Source organism: Natator depressus, chromosome 7, assembly GCF_965152275.1.
Source record: "Natator depressus isolate rNatDep1 chromosome 7, rNatDep2.hap1, whole genome shotgun sequence".
Classification (NCBI taxonomy): domain Eukaryota; kingdom Metazoa; phylum Chordata; order Testudines; family Cheloniidae; genus Natator; species Natator depressus.
In genome coordinates, this window is record NC_134240.1 from 100,533,258 (window position 1) to 100,559,354 (window position 26,097).

A 26,097-nucleotide genomic window follows, 5' to 3' on the forward strand; every position below is an offset into this window, starting at 1 on the left:
CGCAACTCCAGCTACGTGAATAGCGTAGCTGCAGTTGATGTAGCTTAGGTCAACTTATTGCGGGGTCCACACTATGCTGGGTCGACGGGAGACACTCTCCTGTCGACTTAACTTACTCTTCTCATTCGGAGTGGAGTACCAGGGTCAACTGGAGAGCGATCTGCAGTCGATTTGACAGGTCATCACTAGACCCGCTAAATCGACTCCGGTGCATCAATCCAGGGGGTAGTGTAGACATAGCCAGTTGTGCCAGAGGCCCACAGCTAAAGTGGCTGTTCTAGCAGACAAGGATAGCTAGAGCACAAGGTGCTCCAGCATGCTTCTTTTACAGCAATGATGTCCCCTATGGGATGATTTCGTGTAGCACCTGACACCCAGGAGTTCCCCTGCACCAGCCGGCTAGATCTGCTAGCTTTATGATAATTGTGCACTGGTAAACCGTTTAGAAAATTAGATAACATATTCAGTGTGCAAACATATTGCATTTTAAAACAACAGTGAAGTTGAAGAGTTTTGAAATCATGGTAGAGGAAGTTTCCCTGAGACTAGCAGCTTTGTTTAAAAGAAAAACAAAACACTCCCCTAGAAACAGACAGTGACAATGCTTCTTTCAGGAACCATGCTGCCTAATAGTTCATGTACTAGCCATTCTACAGAGTAACAGCGTTCTGCTTGCTGGCTAGTGTATCTCAATACATTGGAAACATCAATGCTCTTTTAACTGATGTTAGGAAATTTGACACTGAACAGGAAGTTACACTCATTTGATTATATTTAGAACTGTGAATAAACAATTTTTCAGTTTGCACATCGTAACACGAAAGCCACAGAAAATGCAGGTAATTCTCCCTTGTGATTACTTTTTTCCTTTTCTTTTAATTGTTTACCCCTTCGTCGTTATGACATGAGTAATATATGGATGACCTATAATTCCCCAACAACTTTGCCATCTTTTAACCTTTATTGTGCTTGATGTTCCAAATCTAGTCTAATTTGATATGCTCTTAATAAAAACAACATCTGAAAATCTATTGGTGAATATTTTCAATTTCTGAACTGCATCTTTTTTAAAAAATGCTATTGTCTCCCTTCCCTCTCATCCCCCTTTTACTTTTTAATCTGGTCATAGAGTTACAGAGTAGTTCTTCATATTCTTTTTGTTTGTTTGTTTTTTTTAAAACAAATGTTTCAATCCTTTTTTTCTTAAACTGAAAAATGGTGCAGATAACTCCACTGTCATGAGGAATCCTTCATTAACAAACCAGTTATGGAGAATTGCCACGTAGAAACAAAATCTGGTAAAATTACAACTTTAAGTTGTAAATTATTAAACAGCAAGGAGAAGACAAAGAGAGTTATTTGAAAAAGAAGGAAAGTTTTCTTCTTTGTTTTCTTTTAAATAAATAAAGCCAGCACTAAAACAATACAATAAAAAGATACAAGTCATCCTCAAAGTTTAAAGAACTGAATTCTTAACTTTCAAAATTAAAGTGTGTGTGTACACACACACTAAAATTCATTCTAAAAAACAAAGATAACATGTCATTACCTTGCTCTTCTAAGATTCCATTTGGCATCTTTTTGTCACTGGATGTCACAACAGCTTTCCTCTGTTTTCTGAACCTTAAATACACAAAACTAAATTAATCTGAATAATTGTGTTTAAAAGGTAACAAATGCTCTTCCAGATTAACTTGTACAAACCACGTAATTCTGGAGAAATTCTTTCTGTTCATCTTCAGATGGTAATGATTAATGATTAAATACAACATACGGCATCCTCTGCTACCCTAAACTGTGGTCTGAGACTTCAGTTACCGCATATATGTAGAACCGCTTTCATTTCCTTATGAGATCATATCAAAATACAACCAATCTAGTTCTGAGTGCAGCACTTAACAGCTCCCTACCTGAAAAAATAGCCAGCCAGAAGAATGAAAATGATGAACACAAGAAGCAGGATCAACATTGAAGTCAGTAGTTGCTGGTGTGACCTGTTCTTTCCGGGAGACTCTATAAATTAAAAAAACACCAAGAGTGACAGGTTGTTGTGATGGAATTCTCAGTGTAGCAAAGATAAAATTGGACAAACATACTTAATACTTACAAAAACTGATTTATATGCACTGTACAGTTTCCAAAAGGCCTACCTCTAGGGCCAAAGTTCCCATGGAACATAGATTTGGTGGCTGTGTGTGGTCTTCTGATTGTATCAATTTGTTAAAAACATCAACAGTGCTTTTTAGTAAATAAATGCAAAGCTGAAACCCCCAATTAAGGGAACATATTTTTAAAATCTGTGCTACCAACTGTCAGCTCTTGAATATGGTGTGTGAGATAATATCTTTTATTTGACCAGCTTCTGTTGGTGAGAGAGAGAGAGACAAGCTTTCTAGCTACACAGAGCTCTTCCTCAGTTCTTGGACAGAGTAGCAGCCATGTTAGTCTGTATCCACAAAAAGAACAGGAGTACTTGTGGCACCTTAGAGACTAACAAATTTATGAGAGCATAAGCTTTCGTGGGCTACATCCCACTTCATCAGATGCATAGAATGGAACGTATAGTAAGAAGATATATATATATATACACACGTACAGAGAAGGTGGAAGTTGCCATACAAACTGTAAGAGGCTAATTAATTAAGATGAGCTTTTATCAGCAGGAGAAAAAAACTTTTGTAGTGATAACCAAGATGGCCCATTTAGACAGTTGACAAGAAGGTGTGAGGATACTTAACATGGGGAAATAGATTAATTAATTAGCCTCTTACAGTTTGTATGGCAACTTCCACCTTCTCTATATGTGTGTGTGTGTGTATATATATATATCTTCTTACTATATATTCCATTCTACGCAGCCGATGAAGTGGGCTGTATCCCACGAAAGCTTATGCTCTAATAAATTTGTTAGTACTCCAGTTCTTGGGCAGGTATTCTGAGTATCACAGCTACAGATCAAACAGGTAGTTTAGCATACTTACAGGTTTCAGAGTAGCAGCCGTGTTAGTCCGTATCTGCAAAAAGAAAAGGGGGACTTGTGGCACCTTAGAGACTAACAAATTTATTTGTGCATAAGCATCCGATGAAGTGAGCTGTAGCTCAGGAAAGCTTATGCTCAAATAAATTTGTTAGTCTCTAAGGTGCCACTAGTCCTTTTCTTTTAGCATACTTAGCACATATTCTAAAGGACCATTCAAGTTGAAGTGGCCTGTAAACACTCCTGTAGTCCAAAGGACAAAAAGGGGTTTAGAGTGGTTACAGATTGTTAAAATAAGCTATAAATCCAGTATCTTAATTAAGATCATGATTTTTAGTATCTAGAAAAGTTATGAATTTAAGCTTCCAAGCTCATCTTCTGAAAGTGTTGTGCACGTTTCCATTGAGGATGAGGACTGAGAGGTCCGATATAGAGTGATCGCTATGTGAAAAGTGTTCACCCAGAGGTGATGTGGTGTTTTTATCTTTTATTTTCCTGTGTGAGTTCATTCAAGAGTATAGCAACTGTCTGGTTTCACCCATATAACTGTTACTGGGGCATTTCATGCACTGGATGAGGTATACCACATGTTGTGATAGGCATGTGTAGGATCTTGAAGGCACATTCTGGGGGGTGTTGATCATTGTAGCAGTGGAGATATGTCTGTAGGTTTTGCATCTGTTGTTCATTACATTATACTTAGTGAGTATTTTCCTAAAGGGATATTAGAAAAATTGTATCTGATCAATGGACCTGTAAGAATATAACTACTTATGCTAAACTATTTGTTTGACCTTGTATTTAGTTGTGACATTCTGAGTACCTTTCCCAGACCTGAGGAAGAGTTCTAGGTAGCTCAAAAGTCTCTCTCACCAGTAGAAATTGGTCCAATAAAAGATATTACCTCACCCACCTTCTCTAATATCCTAGGACCAACATGGCTACAACATTGCATATAGCTCTTTAATTTGTCATTTATATTTGTGGGAGCAACTGAGAGCATTGCAAAGTTAATTAACATAAATGTAAAGACCGGGTGAATGAGAAAGCATATTCTCCCCTCCCCCACAGCATAAATTTACCAGGCTAAGATGTTTGGTGCAAGATTTTAGAATGATATTCAAAGGTTCCAGGCATTAGACTGACATATAATTTCTTGTTTGGCTGTTTTTTTCAGGTGGCTAGTTGCTGGTTTGTAATGCTCCGAATGTGCAACGTACAGAGCACTGGATACGTGGGGGAGGGCAAGAATTCTAGTGAAGTCTAGTATGCCGATTTATACTAGGTGAGGATCTGGTGAAGAATATTTACTCTACGCGACAGCTGTAACACAGCATAAGAAGTGCTCTTTTGGTACATATCTGGGTATGCACAAGCCACGTAAGTGTATAAGGATGATGGTGCTTGCACTAATACTGAAATAAGAGAGTCATGAATGAAGAATCTACATGCAAGCTACAGTAGAACCTCAGAGTTATGAATACCAGAGTTACAAACTGATCAGTCAACCATACACCTCGTTTGGAACTGGAGGTACGCAATCAGGCAGCAGCAGAGACCAAAAAAAAAAAAAAGCAAATACTGTACAGTACTGTGTTAAACGTAAACTACTACAAAAATAAAGGGAAAGCAGCATTTTTCTTTGGCATAGTAAAGTTTCAAAGCTGCATTAAGTCAATGTGCAGTTGTAAACTTTAGAAAGAACAACCATAATGTTTTGTTCAGCGTTACAAACAACCTCCATTCCTGAGGTGCTGGTAACTCTGAGGTTCTACTGTACCTGGCATCAATTACACATATAGTTTTAGGGCTTATGCTGCTACTTGTCAATACTGAATACTGCAAAATGAAGTTGATTTTAATGTTGAATTTTTATCTGTTTCTTTATGCTAGTAGTAACCTTTCAATAGTAGTACACAATTTGACTTGCAGTATCTCATGCTCCTGACAACCATGCGGTTCAAACAAAACCAAAAACTCCACCAGCTTCAGGCTTTAGCTGTGTGGCTTCCCCCCATGGGGTAGAAAGTGAGGAGAATCCTATCCAACTCTCCTAATTCCACGCAGCCAAAACCTCCTGGGACCCCTTTGGTGGGGGAAAAAGGGAAAGCATGTTCTAAAGGTAGAATTCTTCTCTTTCTGCAGGTACGGGATACCCTGTGCATACGTGCACAGAGTAGAGCATGAGCCCCATCAGCCTTACTCCCAGTTTCCTGCGCTAAGCACTTCACAGTACTGCCTCACAGTACAAGCTGAATATGTTAGAGTGAGGATTATATAGAATGGAAGAGAAAAATAACAGACTGGGATAAGAAGAAATGAGAATACAATATGGATGTAGAGGGAGGATACACTATTGGTAGATAAGGAATTAGGACAGAAAATAAGCTTTAGGTATATATAATTTGGGGTAGAAGGATATTCTAGCAAGGAATGACTCTATCAACATAGTATTACAGAGAGACTGGTAGGCTAATGTGATATCATAAAAACAACATGTAAAATGAAAGAACAAGAAATGATAGGCAAGAAAAAAAAACATACAACATTTATTTTGAATAGGTTTCACGATCTCTATGTTGCAGCAAGACCCAGATGGAGCGTGTATCAGTCAGCTACTAATTTATAGCAACAGTAGTGTTTTCTGCACAGTAATTAAGGCTTAGCAGAGAACAAACAAAACAAAAACAAACACTAGTTATGGAGGCCATCATACACTTCCCCTCTTCAGACACTGGGAAATTCAGCTGGAGAGTACCGTGGAGTATGCCCTATCATGTGATATTTTATTTATAGGAGCACAAAAAGGGCTGTCTACTCAATGCATGATATGTACTGACACAAGTTACAAGAACAAAAAATACAAAATAGCAGCTTACCACCTCCTACTGCAAAAAAAACAAAACAAAAAAATCCCTCAACTCCCAAAGGAATTCTGCCCCCAAGCACAAAACTCCCCCCACCCCCCGACACAGACATAACCCTTTCTTCTGGAACAACCCAAGCAAATAGATGTGCCCTGCAGCATGTCTTCTTGGGCTAATTTGGACCACATGAGACAACTGGTTTCAGAAGTGAAGACCCTCATGGAGAACACTCTAGACAGGGCCGAATTAACATTTTGTGGGCCCGGCGCCAAACATATTTGTGGGCCCCCATGGGGTAAGGTGCAGGATGGTCAGTCTCCAGAGTGAAGGGCGGGCTGGGGGCAATGAGGCACAGCATAGTGGGAGCAGCCCCGCTCTGCGCAGCCCAGCAGGAGGGCACTGTTTACAAACCTGCAGCTGCCAGACGCACACTGGCCTGCCCAGCCCTGTGCTGCCATCATGCCCTTTCCTTGAGGGTGGGCCCTCACCACACCGCCCCCCTGCCCAGTGCCCCACCCTTATGCCCAGCGCACCCTCACCCAGAGACCTCCACGCCCAGCCCTCACCCCTCCCAGAGACCTCCCCCGCTGGCCTCCCACCACAACTGCACAGCACCCTGCACACCACACCGCTTGCCCAGCGCCCCCCACCCATAGACCTCCCCAATGCCCGCCACCTTTCTCACAGTCCCACCATCACAGCTGCACAGAACCCCATATTCCTGAGGGGATTCTGCACCAAAAAATTAAAAATTCTGTGCACAGTATTTTAAAATTCTGCAAATTTTATTTGTCAATAAATAAATGTGGAGGCTCCAACATGGCAGTGGGGAGCACAGGCCACTGGTTGCATGGAAGTGGGAGATTACCCTGCAGCCTCCCCCCACACCACCCCAGGACAGGGACTCGGCAGTGAGGCTGCACCCAACCCTGACACAGTACAAGGGCCAGGCCTGCCCCAGAAACACCCTGGGGCCCTGCCCCCTGTGCCAGGCGCACCAGGTGTGAGTGAGCAAGCTCAGCCTGGCAGCAGGATCCAAGTACAGAGGGACTTAGTGTGGGGGGATCCAGGTGGTGGTAAGAGGGGTGAAGGTCTCTGTGGGGCAATCTGGGTGTGGGCGGCTCAGTGGGAGATCTGGATGTACAGAAGCTCATTGGGGGCGTTCCAGGCACAAGGGTAATGGGACTCTGCAGGGGATCCAGGTGAAGTTGTTTGGGGCTCAGCTGGGGGGGGGGGAGTCTAGGTGCAGGGGAGGTGGGGTTCATTTGGGTGGGGGTCCAGGTGCAGGTGGTTGGGGCTCAGTGGGGAGGGTGTCTGGGGGGGCCATCAGGGTGGTACAGATGCAGGGGAGGTGGGGCTTGTCAGGGTGAGAGTTTGATGGGCCTGCTTAACAGGGGAGCCCCAATTTTTGCCAAGGGGATGCCGCATGCTAGACTCTAGCTTCCCCCCGCCCCCACTTCCCCCATCCCCTTCTCTTCCACATCCCATGCCCCTTCCCCACTGTTCCATCTCCTCCCCATTCCACCCGCTTCCTTCCCCCCTGTCCCCGCTTCCCCTATCCCATGCCCCTTCCCCACTGCCCCATCTCCTCCCCAATCACCCCCTTCATCCCCACTGCCTCTTTCCCCAGCCACAGCCCCCTTCTCTTCCCCATCCCATGCCCCTTCTCCACCTCCTCCCCACCCATCCTCTTCATCCCCACTGCCTCTTTCCCCCCAGCCCCGCTTCCCCCCGCCCCCTTCTCTTCTCCATCCCATGCCCCTTCCCCACTGTTCCATCTCCTCCCCAGGTTTGGGGGGCAGGGGGAACTGCCCCGCAGCACTCACCGGTGGAACGGAGTGGGCTGGGGCCAGGTCGCTCCACTTCCTGTTGCCCAGTGAGTGCAAGGTGGGCCTGACCCCTGCTGCAGTCCCCAGGGATGCGTAGCTCAGAGGAGCAGGCTTGTGGGGGCGGGGGGGTGGAGTGGGAGTGGGGCTGGGGCAGCGGGGGTGGGGGGGTGAGGCGGGGCAGGGGCAGCTCTCCTGGCCAGCTCAGCCAGCCGGGGGATCGGGCTGGTCATGGCCCCTTCTGATTGTGAGCCTGGCACCATGGTAAACCCAGTACTGACTCTAGAGTCATCCCCCTTTTAAACTAAGGGGAGCGGGGGGGTGTCCAGCTCAAACACCTTTGCTGTAGCAGTGTGACATGAGGAAAGAGGTGGTCTCTCAAGCAGCAAAGTCTCACACAGGTCAAAAACACCATCTCAAATTCAATCTGGAAATCAGTAGGCAGCCAAAGCAGATCGCAGAGCTCAGGTGTCACGCGCTGTCTCCAGAACTAACACCAGCTCTGGAGAACATCTTAAGAATTACTTAAGATATAGACTGGAGGACGAGTGCTAGTAATAATAATAGGGCTCAGATTTTCCTAGATGCGATAGCTGATGGATTCCTTCATCAAGTAGTTGCTGAACCGACTAGAGGGGATGCCATTTTAGATTTGGTTTTGGTGAGTAGTGAGGACCTCAGAAGAAATGGATGTAGGGGATAATCTTGGTTCAAGTGATCATGAGCTAATTCAGTTCAAACTGAACGGAAGGATTAACAAAAATAAATCTACAACTAGGGTTTTTGATTTCAAAAGGGCTGACTTTCAAAAATTAAGGAAATTAGTTAGGGAAGTGGATTGGACTGAAGAACTTATGGATCTAAAGGCACAGGAGGCCTGGGATTACTTTAAATCAAAGCTGCAGAAGCTATCGGAAGCCTGCATCCCAAGAAAGGGGAAAAAATTCATAGGCAGGAATTGTAGACCAAGCTGGATGAGCAAGCATCTCAAAGAGGTGATTAAGAAAAAGCAGAAAGCATACAGGGAGTGGAAGATGGGAGGGATCAGCAAGGAAAGCTACCTTATTGAGGTCAGAACATGTAGGGAAAAACTGAGACAGGCTAAAAATCAAGTAGAGTTGGACCTTGCAAAGGGAATTAAAACCAATAGTAAAAGCTTCTATAGCTATATAAATAAGAAGAAAACAAAGAAAGAAGAAGTGGGACTGCTAAACACTGAGGATGGAGTGGAGGTTAAGGATAATCTAGGCATGGCCCATTATCTAAACAAATACTTTGCTTCAGTCTTTAATAAGGCTAAAGAGGATCTTAGGGATAATGGAAGCATGACAAATAGGAATGAGGATACGGAGGTAGATATTACCATATCTGAGGTAGAAGCGAAACTCGAACAGCTTAATGGGACTAAATCGGGGGGGCCCAGATAATCTTCATCCAAGAATATTAAAGGAATTGGCACAAGAAATTGCAAGCCCATTAGCAAGAATTTTTAATGAATCTGTAAACTCAGGGGTTGTACCGTATGATTGGAGAACTGCTAACATAGTTCCTATTTTTAAGAAAGGAAAAAAAAGTGATCCGGGTAACTACAGGCCTGTTAGTTTGACATCTGTAGTACGCAAGGTCTTGGAAAAAATTTTGAAGGAGAAAGTAGTTGAGGACATTGAAGTCAATGGTAGATGGGACAAAATACAACATGGTTTTACAAAAGGTAGATCGTGTCAAACCAACCTGATCTCCTTCTTTGAGAAAGTAACAGATTTTTTAGACAAAGGAAACGCAGTGGATCTAATTTACCTAGATTTCAGTAAGGCATTTGATACCGTGCCACATGGGGAATTATTAGTTAAATTGGAAAAGATGGGGATCAATATGAAAATTGAAAGGTGGATAAGGAATTGGTTAACAGGGAGACTACAGCGGGTCCTACTGAAAGGTGAACTGTCAGGCTGGAGGGAGGTTACCAGTGGAGTTCCTCAGGGATCAGTTTTGGGACCAACCTTATTTAATCTTTTTATTACTGACCTTGGCACAAAAAGTGGGAGTGTGCTAATAAAGTTTGCAGACGATACAAAGCTAGGAGGTATTGCCAATTTAGAGAAGGACCGGGATATCATACATGAGGATCTGGATGACCTTGTAAACTGGAGTAATAGTAATAGGATGAAATTTAATAGTGAGAAGTGTAAGGTTATGCATTTAGGGATTAATAACAAGAATTTTAGTTATAAGCTGGGAACGCATCAATTAGAAGTAATAGAGGAGGAGAAGGACCTTGGAGTATTGGTTGATCATAGGACGACTATGAGCCGCCAATGTGATATGGCCGTTGTCAAGGTTCGTTCCCCACTCTGAACTCTAGGGTACAGATGTGGGGACCTGCATGAAAACCTCCTAAGCTTACTTTTACCAGCTTAGGTTAAAACTTCCCCAAGGTACAAACTATTTTACCCTTTGCCCTTGGACTTCCACTGCCACCACCAAAAGTTTATCTGGGTTTATTTTATTAGGAAAGCGTTGTTTGGAAACGTCTTTCCCCCCAAAATCCTCCCAACCCTTGCACCCCACTTCCTGGGGAAGGTTTGGTAAAAATCCTCACCAATTTGCATAGGTGACCACAGACCCAAACCCTTGGATCTTAAGAACAATGAAAAAAGCATTCAGGTCTTATAAGAAGCATTTTAATAGAAGAAACAGTAAAAAAAGAAGTAACAATAAAAAGAATCATCTCTGTAAAATCAGGATGGTAAATACCTTACAGGGTAATTAGATTCAAAATATAGAGAATCCCTCTAGGCAAAACCTTAAGTTACAAAAAGACACACAGACAGGAATATCCATTCTATTCAGCACAGCTTAAGTTCTCAGTCATTTAAAGAAATCATAATCTAACGCATATCTAGCTAGATTACTTACTAAATTCTAAGACTCCATTCCTGTTCTGTCCCCGGCAAAAGCATCACACAGACAGACTCTTTGTTTTTCCCTCCCCCCAGCTTTTGAAAGTATCTTGTCTCCTCATTGGTCATTTTGGTCAGGTGCCAGCGAGGTTATCCTAGCTTCTTAACCCTTTACAGGTGAGAGGATTTTTCCTCCGGCCAGAAGGGATTTTAAAGGGGTTTACCCTTCTCTTTATATTTATGACAGCCATGAAAAAAGCAAATGCAGTCTTGGGATGCATCAGGAGAGGTATTTCCAGTAGAGATAAGGAGGTTTTAGTACCACTATACAAGGCACTGGTGAGACCTCACCTGGAATATTGTGTGCAGATCTGGTCTCCCATGTGTAAGAAGGATGAATTCAAACTGGAATTTTGGTACAGAGAAGGGCTACTAGGATGATCTGAGGACTGGAAAACTTGTCTTATGAAAGGAGACTCAAGGAGCTTGGCTTGTTTAGCCCAACTAAAAGAAGGTTGAGGGGAGATATGATTGCTCTCTATAAATATATCAGAGGGATAAATACCGGAGAGGGAGAGGAATTATTTAAGCTCAGTACCAACGTGGACACGAACAAATGGATATAAACTGGTCATTGGGAAGTTTAGACTTGAAATTAGATGAAGGTTTCTAACCATCAGAGGAGTGAAGTTTTGGAATAGCCTTCCAAGGGATACAGTGGGGGCAAAAGATCTATCTGGCTTTAAGATTAAACTCAATAAGTTTATGGAGGAGATGGTCTGATGGGATAACGTGATTTTGGTAATTAATTGATCTTTAAATATTCATGGTAAATAGTCTAATGGCCTGTGATGGGATGTTAGATGGGGCGGGATCTGAGTTACTACAGAAAATTCTTTCCTGGGTATCTGGCTGGTGAATCTTGCCTATATGCTCAGGGTTTAGCTGATCACCATATTTGGGGTCGGGAAGGAATTTTCCTCCAGGGCAGATGGGAAGAGGCCCTGGAGGTTTATCGCCTTCCTCTGTAGCATGGGGCACGGGTCACTTGCTGGAGGATTCTCTGCTCCTTGAAGTCTTTAAACCACGATTTGAGGACTTCAATAGCTCAGACATAGGTGAGAGGTTTTTCACAGGAGTGGGTGGGTGAGTTTCTGTGGCCTGCGTTGTGCAGGAGGTCGGACTAGATGATACTAAGGTCAGAAGGGACCATTATGATCTATGAATATCTCTGAATCTACATTGTAAGAATTATTTGAAAAAGCCGAGCATACTCAAGGAAAGAAAATGGAAGTGTCCTGAAAGCAGAAGTGTGTGTCTTTTATGAAAAATCTTCAGGGAATCAAAAGAGATACTGTATGCCCTCCAGCTGGGTCTGAGATTTTTGAAGAATGTGGTGACTAAGTTATACATTTCGAACTATATATGGAAATATTTGTAGTATATCGAAAGACATCTTATTAGCCAAAGGAATTATGAAGTCAGACTTCAAACTTTTTAAATGCTTGAATGAAGTTTCTGTTGAAGTCCTAAAGGATCCATATTGGAACTTTGGCTGCTTATTATTAAATGATGCAGGTAATGGTACTTCATGGTTGTAGTGGAGTTGTAAATAAGAAGTCAGGTCAGGAATCGTTCAGTCAAAGGAAAAAAAATTAGGACCAATTAGCCAAATTCTGTCTTAAAGTACATGGGTGCAACTCTGATTGACTTTAATAGGAGTTGTAAACACATATCTGAAGGCAGAATTTGGCCCATTACAGACATCGTCACATGTGAATGCAGTTTGGTGTTAATGAACATGGAGTAAGAACAAAGGAAGAGATATTTACTAAACGGAAAGGTGTGTCTGCTATAATGCCTACCACAGCAGGACTGAGATTGGAAATATTACAGAAAAATCTCTAAATCCATTAGCTCAATGCAGGAAAAGATGTAGTTATTCTAGTTTTATTAGGCTCTGGTTATAACTCAGATTAGCGCTGGTATATGTGGGAAACAAAAGAAATTGTTGTTGAAGGAGGTTCAACAAACAGCAATTAAAATAACACTCAGGTTTCAAAGATTTCTCATGAAATATGGCCTTTTTCATGTCTGAAAAGAGGAGCCTTTGATGTGACCTACTAGAAGTTTATGCTGGTTCTTAGTGATGGTAAAGTTGCACACACGCAAAAGTATACTGTCCTGTTGTTTTGGAAAAATATCACAAAGAAATCAGTCTGGTATTAGTACAATAATAATAGATTTGTTTCTGTTTGTGCCTTTTATTATAAGAGTGCCTGCCATGAGAGTGAGGTTATGTGGAATAACAAGCTGTGGGGATGACAGAGGCAGTGACTTTCCTTTTGTTTGAATGGTTCTTCTTCTCAGATGATGACTTGAGGTGCAACAGTTTAGTCCTACACTCATTTCTTAAAATACAAGGGAAAATTTAGGCTTATACAGATTTCTGGAACAAGAAAAGTCAATCCTGTATTTTATATGTGAATACGCTGTTTGCCTGTCTGTTTCTTCCTTACAATGTTTGTTAGTCATAGGGTATTTAATACTTTATTCCTCCGACTCAAGTGGTTTTTATATTGATTGAAAGTAACTACCACATCAAAGTATTCTCTTGTACCTAACAGCATGTGTTTCCTAAAATCTTACTTGTTATGGATATGAATGGCATAATTTGTTATTGACTAGTCACCTACACAGGTGGTCAGTTTCTTTTAAACTATTTTAGTTACAAGAGAGTGAGAAAATTTTTTAAAACAAACTTTAATTATGCATTACTTTTTTCATATAATTTGTAATACGCAGATAGGTTAGGGATAGATGGGATAGTGTCCGCTGAGGGATTTTTTCTATTGAGAATCAAGAGAGTCTTTTAGCTGATGATGTGGCTATCATAATTTTACAGGGATCATGATTTCAGTGGTATACCTAATAATTGATAAGGTAGGTTGCATTCTGCCCCACCTCAAGCTTCTGCATTGACTTAAGATGTTGTCCCATGTAGCAATATTGGGAAATACCACCACTGAGAGATTTTCTGTCACAGGATGGTGCCTGGTATATATCAGCCCTGTTTACATATCCTGATTTCAAGGGACAAAGCACGGCCAGGATGGCTTATGCAGCTCTATGAGTGCCACATCACAGTCTTGTTTCTCCCCTGGCCATCTGATGTCAAGGAAGTTAGCTTGGAAACATGACAGTCCCATGAATTTAAACAAAATAGTGATAATGTCAGACCAGCAGCCTTACACTATGTGTGAGAGCTGCATGCAGGCATCACATGCTTTTTAAATGTTGATCACATTTATTATTTTGTATTTTCCCCAAAGGTTGGGTTGCTAATTTACTAACAACATTCAGAAATTAAAGAGCAAGATTACTTTGCCACAGACCTATTATAAATTCAGAGGCCTGACAGTGGCCTTTAACCAGACAGCCATCTATATAGTAAGAGAAATTAAACACATCAAGGGCAGACTGAATGATTGTAGCACCAAAGCTACTTCTTTAATCAGTGCTGCTTCAGGGGATTGAGACACAGACAAGTACATGCTGAGGAAGCAGATTACTTTTACTGTAGATCCTCAATCTGGTCATTGGCATGGAGAATTTTCAACCATTGCACCACAAACAGATATAATAAACAGTGGTCCAATAACCATGTAACTCTCTGTTTGGAATGGCAGCTTTAAAATCATAAACCCAGGGTTCTTTCCAGAAATGTGTTGAAATACTATGTTCCACTCCGAGAAGAAATTAGGGCCATGACACAGGTTTTCCCCAAAGTTTGGGCCATGTGATTTTGCCTCGCTTTGTCACTATTGCCACTTTTCCAGATGCCTGATTTACTTTTTCTGGTGCTAGTGCTCCTTATCTTGTAATGTTCCCCCGGCTTCGTTCTGTTCCTAATTTCAGTATACTAATTAAAAACAAAACCAAACAAAACTAGGAACCAAAAGCAGCATACGCAACAATAAGCGTATCTGGTGATCTTTCTTCCTCCTCCTCCACGCCTTGTCATCATCCCTACCGGTTTTATGTTGAATGTAGAGCTTAGCAGGGGCAAGGGTTTGGTCCCTCAGATTCAGGCCCTCAGATTATAAACTCCTTGGGCAAGGATGTAATTCTGGCCAAGGCAGCCCCTTCACACCCAAGTAACCAGTGTAAAAGGGCTCGAAAGCTTGTAGAAGCAGTCCCAGGATAAGGAGATTTCCTGAGAGGCATGGACCTGGAAGAATGGTTCTATGGGGGCTCCCTTGCAGTTTCGGGCACAGGTGGTCTGCTATTGCACTCTGATTATTTTCAGCTCCTTCAACAGCCCCACATTGAGTGCTGTGAGCTTCCATGGTAATGGAGGCATGTCAGTGTTGAGGAGGGTGCAGCTTTCTATGGCCTTGTCTACACGGCCACTTTATAGCGCTGCAACTTTCTCGCTCAGGGGTGTGAAAAAACACCCGCCTCAGCGCTGCAAGTTTCAGCGCTGTAAAGCACCAGTGTAGACAGTGCACCCGGCCCTGGTAGCTACTCCCCTCGTGGGGGTGGGTTTTGTTTTGTTTTTTTACAGTGCTGGGAGAGCTCTCTCCCAGGGCTGGTGCCGTGACCACACAGCCACGTAAAAGCGCTGCTGAAGCAGCGCTTTAATGTTGCCTCAGTGATACCAACCCAGTACTTGTTAAATAGAACTATTATGGGTTGGGTTAAATCTTTTTGAAACTGGGGGGTGGGGGTGGGTGGATGTAAATGCCACCCTTTAAGATCATTCTAAAAAGTCATTAAGCTCCTTTACAGAACCAGGCAGCTGAAACAACAGGGGACTCCAACTAGAACAGGCACATGGCACTGCCCAAAACAAAGGCACACGTGAGGCCTCTCAGCAATTTGAACCAGGTGGCAGAGGGGCTTCACTAGGTATTTTAGTGGAGAGGGGGTTGAGAAGGGTGAGACAGGTGAGGGGCAAGTGCAAGCAGGAAAATCAACAGAAGGTTAGGAGACAGAAGGCAGCAAGGGACACAAAAGCACCGGTAGCGTGACCCTAAGAAAAAGCTAAGAGAGAAAGCTTTTGAGTTAAGTGTTGGCTGAAAGAAGCTGGGAGCCGGGAGCAAAGAAACTATCTCCTTTTGTTTGATTGCTACTGTGTTCAGGGAAACAGGACTTTATACATCTTTTGTAAATAAACAGGCTTGTATTACAGACACCAGACTCCAGCATCAATTTCTCCTGCTAGTGAACAACTCGCAGGACCCTGATATTTGGCTGATCACTCGGGTCAAAAAGGAGCAACAGTATTTTTCCCTTAACACACATTTATAAAACATCCCATTTCTTTTAAATCCAAACGCTGTAAATGATTTCTAAGGCAGGACAAAAATATAGAAAAGTGCTAAAATGAAATATTTGTTTTTTTAAAGACCCAAATTTGTGTGTCTGCTGATATTAATATTTTATTATTATATGGTTTTTATCATGTCAGAAATTGGACAGTTTGTATCAATATTGCAGATTAGTGCAATATGGTTTGTTATATTCATATCTTTCTACAAACAAAAATATGTAAGTTCAGGTCAATTAGATATTATAATGTTGGCTGCTAATTGAGCTTGATAATTAAGTTAAAAGCTAATTCAAAAGTGAAGCTAGTTCAAGCCAATTTCCTGTGTGTTGTAAAAAGTGCTACAGATGCTTCCCTTCTGCTTGAATCCACTGTGTGACCACAATGAACGATTCACTAGGACTGACTCCTCTATGCATTAACTCTGTTTTAGTGTGCTTATGTTTAAAAATATATGATAGCTCAATAAAAATAGATCTTCAACCCATGTTCTGATAATCACCTTGAGTGTAATGGAGACAGGTAAGCACAGTCAATGTGTACCTATGCTGTACACTGGAGCTCATTTACTTCATTCTCACACAGCAAACTCTTCTCCTTGTTTAAAAGATACAGCTACTCTATCTACTTGTGCAGTGAGAATTGTGACTACTGTGTGGAAAAAATGTATGCCAATGGTGCAATCCTGTAGCCTGAAATAACGTCTCTCAACCTACATGGGGGGGGGGGGGGGAGGGATGCACAGAACCAACATTGTCATGGAAGCAACTTGTTTCCACTTTTCTGCGGTGACTGATGATAATGAGCAACACACACACACACGAAACAAGTAGTCAAACAGACTGCTAAATACTAAAATGAAGGAAGAAAAAACAGACGGGACAAAGAAGAAAGCTCAAGGAAAGAAACTGCAGTGAAACAAGATATCAGAAAACCCACTGAAGGATAACACACCAATGTATGAGGTCTGAAGGAACTGAGGAAGAATGAAGAAACAAAAGAAAGACTTGTTCTGTATTTGTACAATGTCTAACAAAATGAGGTGCTGGTCTGTGGCTGGGCTCCTCGGCGCTACTGCAATACAACTAAATAATATATTTGTTAAAAAACCTGGGTTTTAAAAAAGTATTAAGTCTGAAAGTGTGTTTCAGCGAAGGGCCCAAGACTCTCCCGCACTGTCTTTACAAATATTCAAGAACTTGTCTCAGCACCTCCTTTAATGATACTGAATTTCTGACTATGCCTCATTTTATTACATGAAAAGAGCAGGGTAGTGTCTAAAACGAGGAGGAGGAGGAACCTTTGGGTCTAATTCTGAACATAATCCAATGTAACTCAATCCATATATGATGCCTAGATTGGTGTATTAGCACTGGAGAGAACTGATGGATAATTGTTGACTGATTAATGTGAAAGACTGACCAATGAAAAGGGCTTTGAAACCTATGCCATAGTGCATTTACATTAATTCCAACCTTCTATTTCTATAGTAAGTGTCTACACTACAGCACTTCAGAAGCGTAGCTCTACTGCTGTAGAGTTTCTAGTGTAGACATACCCTTAAGAGCATTTCGATTATTATGGGTTACTGAGTTATTATTTCAATACTATAAACAGCATATTATATTTATTTGTCGAATTGTATTTGTTAGCGTAAGTTTTAATCTACTGTGAAGGTGCCCAGAGCAATAGACAGACACTTATTAAATGGAATTCCAAATCAGTAAAATAAATAAAATATTAATTAGGTTAGTTTTGGCTCATTGGCATGGTGTTACATCTTATGGGATGCTTTGTCTTCAGCAAACGAGAATGCTGACTGAGAACAGAATATCCATATTTTGTAAAATAGAGCACACACTTTAATATGGTTCTCTCTCTGACCAGGGACAAGAATGACATTAGTCTTGTTGACCAATGGTTAATATAAATGTTATATATATATATGCCTGTTTAACAAATAGTCAGTGAACATTTTTTTTTTAAATTACATATTCTGGAATACTGACATGCAGCAAAAACTAACACACCCTTTTCATGGTGACTTTGGATCCTTCATCAAATTTGCAAACACGCAGAAGGACAGTGGGATTAAACAGAATTGTTGCTATCCTTCAGGTCCTTCTGTAGGAATAATCTCTTCAAATGGAGAATATGTGGCACTGGAACAAGTAATCTTTATTTTTGGATTAAAAATGATTTATTGCACAGTTCAACAGCTATTGAAAGTATGAGATAAGTGCATAATCCTATTAACTGGGGCTCTTTACACAAGAAAGCATTTTTGCCATATATGCGTTTTTGTCTATCAGACAATAATGTTCATTTTTTTCTATACATATGTACTTAATATATATTTAAATAATGAGGACTTTGATATTTCTTAAATATCCAATTTAGTTTCCACTACACATCTTGCTTGTATCATTTAAATTAAGATTTAATTAAAATACTGAAGATATGTTTTCTTTTATCCACATTTACTCAAAATTGTATTGAATTTAAGTGTGAAACTTTGAAGATGAACAGCGTCTCTTTGTACAAACCGACTCTTTTCCAGTTTTATTAATATGTTTAAGAAGTGATACAAGTGTGTCAAGCCACTTCTCTTTCCCATTTCCCATATTTAATTACTTGACTGTATTTTAGAAAGGCTTTTTGATTTTGCAATTCTATGTTTGGACGCCCTAAAGCAAAAAGGCCTGATCCTATAACCCACATTTCCCGAATGATGTGGTGGGCCATTGGAGGATGGGCATTAGCACAGGTAAGCATCTCTATTTTTTTTTTCTGGAATCTACCCAGCTTCCATTTAAAACAAAAGACTAGTCCCTAGCTGTTAAGATTGTGGAAAAAAACACTCAAAAATTTGATCCAAGCAAAACCAATCGAATGATGTCTACCTGAGTTTTCAGACAGCCTGAAGGGAGAGCTCTGAAATGTGAACTGCTGTATCTATTTCAGTGGGTACTAACATAGATACCAATAATGATACTTTAAATGCCAACCTTGGTAACTTTTCACTCCTCATCAAAGGAGGTACAACAGGAGAGGAAGAATATCATGAAGATCTATGCCAGTATTCCTTAGAATTGGTCAGCTGAATGCTCCTGCAAAGTTTATAATCATCAGAAGATGACTGATGTGGGGCTGGGACATGACAACCTCCCCTTCCTCTGCAAATGCAGTGGAAAACCCAGGCTGGGCATGCCTGACTCTCAGCCTCTTCCACTTCACTGACCTGGAAACTAGGCATTCTTTATACTTGATTCTTAGCTCCCTCTGTGGGGGCTCTGTACTCCCACAGGAGAGCTGGACACCACAGCAGGACTGACCTCCTAAAAACTGGCCTCTCTGGGGCTGAGAAAAATTGCTATACATGTGACTGTACACTAGACTGGAGTAGGGAATTGGAGTGAAATCCTGGCCACACTGACATGAATAAGAGTTTTGCCACTGACTTCTATGAGGCTACGATTTCATCACAGGATTTTATATGTTCTGTAATGGGTCATGTGTATCTATAGAACTATATTAATAATAAATAATAGTAATTTGACAGGTCTTCATTAGTTTTGAAGACAGATCACTGGCAATAATTAAAAGGTAATGTAACATTTGAAAGGTGTGATACAGTGTAACCGAGCTGATATCATTAAGCCAATGTGCTCTTTTGGTTTATACAGCATGTTCTTAAGAAATAAAAAAATACTATTTTTATTTGTATTAGAGGCCCAATCAGATATCAGCATCCCAGTGTGCTAAGCACTCTACACACTTATAACGAGAACACAGTCCCCGCTGCCAAGAGTTTCCAATCTAGCTACCTGATGAGAGATAGCAGAGAGATATGACAAACTGATGGGGGAAGCACACAGAGAGTCTATTATGATTTACTTATTTAAGCAACAGTAACAGAACACAAACTCCCTGACAGATGTAATAGACTTAGTAATTAGTGCTGGGGTAACATGTATCATTACAGTTGCACAAAGGATCATTAGGTGCTTATAACTTTTTAATTCATTTACTTTTCTGGCTCAAATTTGGCATGCTTGTTCTCAGCCAAGGAACTTTTTTTTTTTTAAAGTTGAGACAAAATAGTTCAATGTTATGAACAAAAATACATGTTACTTATTGCAATAAAGTTTACAGCTTTCCACATTTAACCTTGCTTTGTCATTTTCCAACTTTTGAGAGTTCCACTCTAAAAATGTAATTATTAATATAGTTTCTATAAGTGGAATGCTTTATTTTACATACAAACAGGTTACTATTTAATTAATTTAAAACATGCAGGTCAGGAAAGCAGAAAGCAAGCCAAAGTGCACAAGTGAAACTGGTCTCTTGTCTTGAAGTCCTTTTGAAATTACATAACCTAAGTATTTTCAGTATCATCTCTGTATAGTTGTAGTACCAGCAGAAGCAGAATAAGAACTGAAAATAAACACTGGCATGAGAAAATTAAAAAAAAAAAAAAAAAAAAAAACTTCCCTCATATTTTCTCATCGGAGGATTCAAGATTTAGAGAGAACCTAATTTCATGCACAGCTTTGTTGCAATTACAAAATTACGTCTAGGGTGAACTGATTGTGAAACAAAGCTATGAGTTCTCACAGTGTGTTAGATTGTCACATTGTGAAGTAATAAAACAAGCTGAGATGCAACATCTTCATGTAATTCATTGTAATGTTGCAAAACCTCACATTTAAATAAAGGAGAAGGGAGAAGAAGAAGAATCTCTAATGTTCTGCAAACTGCTGGTGGAACACATGAATGAAAACTGGGACAGATGCCAACATCAGAAGCTGAGGCAGGATGTCAAAAGTACTTAATCCTACAGTGAATCTATCGAAGCATGTTTAAGCAAATGGAAAAGGAAAAATGTGTTCCTCATTCGACATAATCTTTGCTACCTGGCATCACTCAGCTTTTTGGTCTGTAAGATGACGTGACACAAGTACAGAGTACTGAAGCTGTACCTGTTGCCCTCTGTATCCCAAGAGGGGAAGCAATTGCTTGACATAAAGAGTCTCAATCACTGCAGCTCTGCAAGCTTCCATCATTGCTTCATATTGCCAAGAGAAAAAAATATATAGTTAGCATAATCTTTTTTCACAGAAGCAGCATTCTGCATAGCTGATCCCAAATAATTTCCTTTTAAACTATAATGTTTTCATAGAACACACATGAAAACATGGAAGAAGCAACAGAAATCAGTGGTGGAAAAAAACAGTGGTAATTCTCATGGGCGAGTGGTATGCAAAAGTAAGAAGGGAAAGAATATTTGTGGCAGTTGGCCCACTTGGCCTTCATGAAAGAAATGACAGAGCAGAAAGACTCCTAAAATTATGCGAGACACATGACCTCATTATCTCCAATACCTATTCTGAGCAAAAAGAAAGCACAAGGCACACATGGGAATCACCAGGAGGGGTCTATAAAAACCAGATTGATTTATCACAATCAACTGTAGGTACAGAAACAGTGTCAGGAAGGTTAAGATTATGTCAAGTGCAGATTGTGGATCAGATGATCATAAATTGATATTGATGAGACTGTACATCATACTGAAAAAGTTACAGAAAGCCAAATGCTATATAGGATGGAACCTTGAAGTCATTACCAAGAAGAACTGTTGCAGATCATTAATTAAGACAAAGACCAAGTAACCTGGGAATGTCTGAAAGATGCTATAAAAGAAGTTGCAGATAAACATGTAGGGAAAAAGTTACTAGCTAGGAAAAACCACTGAATAACAGATGAAATTATTACTCTGAGGGGTGAAAGAAGAAAAGTAAAAACACAGACTGACAACAGAAAAAGGATACCTAAGACTAAATAAAATGCTAAAGAATAAATGCTGATTAGCAAAGTCTGAATGAGAAATGCTAAGAAACTGAACAATTGGTAAAGAGAACAAAAAGTGAGGTGTATAAAAAGATAAGATATTTGGTTACAGAAGAAAGGTGATTCACACAACCATTAAAGACAAAAAGTGGGCAACATCTGACAGACACTAAAGTCAAGAATGAGAGATGGTGGGAATATATCAAGGAATGATGATGATGATGATGAGCCTGAAAAATCTCAACTAGAGGTCAATCAAGTAAGCTCAGCAATAATGGAGGAAGAAATCATAGCAGCAATAAAGAGCCTTCAGAATGGAAAAGCACTAGGTTGGGATGGAATACCGGCAGAGGGGATGAAGACTTGACAGTCTTGTCAGAGGTAATGAAGAATATGTTTGAGACAGGAGAATTGCCAGATTTTACAGCTTCACTGCATATCCAAATTCCAAAAAAGAACCACACTATGAATTGTAAAGAATACAGTATCACATTCCTCTAAGATACTTGTGAGAGTTGTTCAAGATCAAATACAAGGAAAGACTGAAGAGAAAATAAGCAAACTACAATATGGCTTCAAATGTGGAAAGGGCACAATAAGCACCATTATTAACTTGAAACTCATAGTAGAAAGAGCAATTGAAATAGGGAAAACACTATACTCGGGTTTCGTTGACTTTCAAAAAGCATGACAGATTCAACCACTCCAAATTGTTCAATATATTAAGATCTGTAGGGACTGATGGATATGAGCTCCGAGTAATAAAACAATTAAACTGGAATCAGAAAGTGATTATAATGGGAGATGAAAATGAAAATCTAATAGAGATTAAAAAAGGAGTGAGACAAGGTTGTATAATGTCATCAGCTTTATTCAACATTTATAGCAAGTGTTTGATCAAATGAATCGAAGAAACAGAAGACGGTATTAAGATGAATGGAAAATGGGTGAATAACATTCACTATGCAGATGACAGTTCTTTTGGCTGATGCAGAAGAAGATCTGGCAAAGAACAGGGTCTAGAGTTGAATGTGGCTAAGTCTAAACATGGTTACCCACCTTTTTTGAAGCTTTGTTCTTTGAGATGTGTTGCTCATATTCATTCCATTCTAGGTGTGACTGCACCCATGTGCATAGTTGGAGATTTTTGCCTTAGCGGTATCCATAGGGCCAGCTGTGGCACCTCCTTGAGTGCTGCGCTCATGCATCGCTATATCAATCGCTGCTGGTCCTGTGCCCTCTCAGTTCCTTCTTGCCAACCACTAGGACAGAGGGGCAGGAGGGCAGGTAATAGAATGGACATAAGCAACACATCTTGAAGAGTAACAGTTATGAAAAAGGTGGGTAACTCTTTTTTCTTCAAGTGCTTCCTCATGTTGATTCCATTCTAGGTGACTCACAAGCAGTATCAATGCAGGCGGGTTTGGAGTTCACCATCTTGCAGCACTGCTCTGTCAAAGCCAGCGTCGTCTCGAGCTTGCTGGGTAAGCACATAATGAGATGCGAATGTGTGGACAGAGGACCAGGTAGCGGCTTTACCAATCTCTTGGATTGGTACCTGTGCCAGGAAGGCTGCTGACGATACTTGTGCCCTAGTTGAATGTGCTGTCACGATCACTGGCAGAGGCACCTTCGCCAGCTCATAGCAGTAGCAGATGCAAGCCATGATCCAGGACGAAATCCTCTGAGCAGTGTGCCTTCCTCCACCAGGAAGTAATTCTTGTGCAAAACCCTGCAGGAGGGACTCCTTGAACTTATGAAGGGAGTCCCATAAATTAAAATTGTAGCTGCCCAAGAGGGCCCGATGATTCGCCCCCTGGAATTGTAAGCTGGTGGTAGAATAAATTTTTCTCTCAAAAAGGTCCAAATCTTTTAGCCTCTTTATTTTTGGGAGTTGAGTTGGTGTGTCCCTGCTTGTCTTTTTCATTGGTCGCAGAGATAACCAGCAAGCCCAGAGGTGGGTGGGTATGAGTCATTGGCCAGGACAAAGTACTTCTTTTTGGCCCTTTTGGAGGGGGGAAGGATGGAAGACGGAGTTTGCCAGAGGACCTTGGCAATTTTGAGGACGCTGTCTTGCACTGGTAGTGCAACACAGGCCAGGTAGAGGCTGAGACGACATTGAACAAGGTGTCTGCCTGCTTGGCCATCTCCTCCACCTCTAGGCCCAAGTTCTCGGCCACCTGTCAAAGCAGGGCCTGGTATTCTTTAAAGTCGTCAGGTGGGCTGGCCCTCAAGGGTCCCGCGACTGCCTCATCCAGGGATGAAAACGACGACTGTACCACTGGGGGAGGCCCCAGGGCATCGTCCCCCGTGAGGGAGGGAGGGTTTGGGGGTGGGTGTAGTATCCTCTACCCCAACCTCCGAGCATGACTCATGCACCGTGCCCAGTGCCAGTGGTGCCGCCAACTGTTGCTCTGAAGCAGCAGCAGATGAGAGGTGCGAAGGGGGCATTATCATGACTGGCATGCCCCACGCGCTCCAATAAAGCCGCTGTGCTGGCCATGCTGCCAAGGCAGCACCATCCATGTCGATGCGGCCTTGGGAGCCCAGTCGCACTGATGGAGTCTGGTTGAGGGGCTGAACTGCCCTTTCGTGCTGGAGGCATCCCCTTCTGGTGACCATGGTGGGGCCATCGACGCTTGCATCTGCCTGATGACCGTTGCCACCGGAGACCAGTCCCTAGAGTGAGAGGCTCAGTGCTGGTATCGAGGGACCAGGGCCGAGGGTGGACCGGAGTCATGAGAGGGAGCGCTCCCACAGTGCAGGCAACCGAGATCTGCGCCAAGAGGATTACCAGCAGGAGAGCGAACAGTGCTGGCAAAATGGAGATTGGTGCCTCCCCTTAAGTGATCCATGTCGAGATGGCCAGAACCACGCTCATGGTGCCGGAGATCAAGGGCAAGCCCCAGAGGATCTGGGCTGCAACTCTGGAGATCTGCAGCATGGAAGAGAGCGCTGCCTTGTCTCAGGGGCACTCCACTGCCCCCGGAGGGGTCTTAGCAGCTGGCTTGCCCTCGTGGGAAACCTTTGCTGGTGGTGTGGGCAGAGGCCTCTGCCCTCTTGGCGCCGGGGGAGCTTGGGAAGGCATCAATGCTGCCAGGAGTTTGGGTCTTCTACCCAAATTCTTTAAGGGGCTAAGGGCCCCGACCGGGGAGGCACATCCACGTGGCTCCAGAGTGGCAGGGCAGCCCAAACCGGTCTTTTGCCTGATGTCCCATGGCCCTTCTTGCTCAGTGCCAGGGAGCCGTGCTTCTTTGTTTTCTTTTGGGGCGATGGGGAGCGGTGCCAGGCAGAGTCCGGTGCTGTGGGTGTGCTGTGCACGAAGGCCGAGGTACTAGGCGAGTCTTGGTGGGACGGCTTGGAAGCTGGATAAAGGGAAGCCTCAAGGAGGAGAGCCCACAAACAAATATCCCATTCTTTCTGAGTACTGGATTGAAAATTTTTACAAATACAACACTTGTCCTTCACATGTGATTCTCCCAAGCACTTGAGGCAGCTGCATAGGCCTGTAACAGTCCACACAGGTCTTAAACCTGGGAGACCAGGGCATGCCCAGCCTGGGCGAAGACCCCTCTGGGACTCTAACAACTACTTAACACTAACTACTATAAACAAACTATTTACAAGGCCCTAAGGCTCGAAGTCAGAAGAGACGAAACTGCTAGCCCTTGCTATGAAAGGAAAGGCACTCCGATTAACCAACACGGGCGGTAAGAAGGAACTGAGAGGACGTAGGGCCAGTGGTGCCTGATATACCAACGCATGAGTGCAGCACTCCAGGGGACGTCACAGCTGGCCCTACGGATACTGCTAAGGCAAAAAACTCCAACAGCCACACACATGGGTGCACACACACCTAGAATGGAATCGACATGAGCAAGCACTCAAAGAAGAACTATGGTGGTATGCAAGGACCCTGGGAAAACATGCAAGATTCCAGTGAACAACACAGCCATACAGCAAGTGAGAAATTACTGTTACTTAGGAAGCATCATTTCAGAAGATGGAAGATTGGCTACCGAAGTCAGCACATCAATAAAAGGAATGAAGGAGACATCCTGTAAGAAAAAACATCTGATGAGAGGGAACATAAATCTGAAGACTAAATTCTGACTCTTCAAAACTTACATTTGGTCTGTCTTAAATTATGGACATGAAACATGGATATTAAGACAATCAATAATAAAGAAACTACAATCTATCAAATTACGATATTATAGAATAATTCTGAAAATATCATGGATAGACAGCGTACCCAACGAAAAATACTAGAGTTGGCTGGAACTCAGCAAACATGAGCTAGAGATCTTTTGAAAAGAAAGATTCAATTTGAAGGGCACATTTT

At 42.0% G+C, this 26,097-nt stretch overlaps 1 protein-coding gene across 5 annotated transcripts in view; it reads right to left on the bottom strand.

The window, feature by feature from the left end:
• PTPRE (protein tyrosine phosphatase receptor type E) overlaps positions 1-26,097 on the bottom strand; it is a 251,991-nt gene that overhangs the window by 72,377 nt on the left and 153,517 nt on the right. For all 5 annotated transcript variants that reach the window (XM_074959153.1, XM_074959154.1, XM_074959155.1 and 2 more), the window contains 2 exons: positions 1,911-2,013; positions 1,550-1,623 (listed from right to left, as the gene is read on the bottom strand). In XM_074959153.1, the coding sequence (XP_074815254.1) occupies positions 1,550-1,623; positions 1,911-2,013 (177 nt within the window). The remainder of the gene's footprint in view (positions 1-1,549; positions 1,624-1,910; positions 2,014-26,097) is intronic.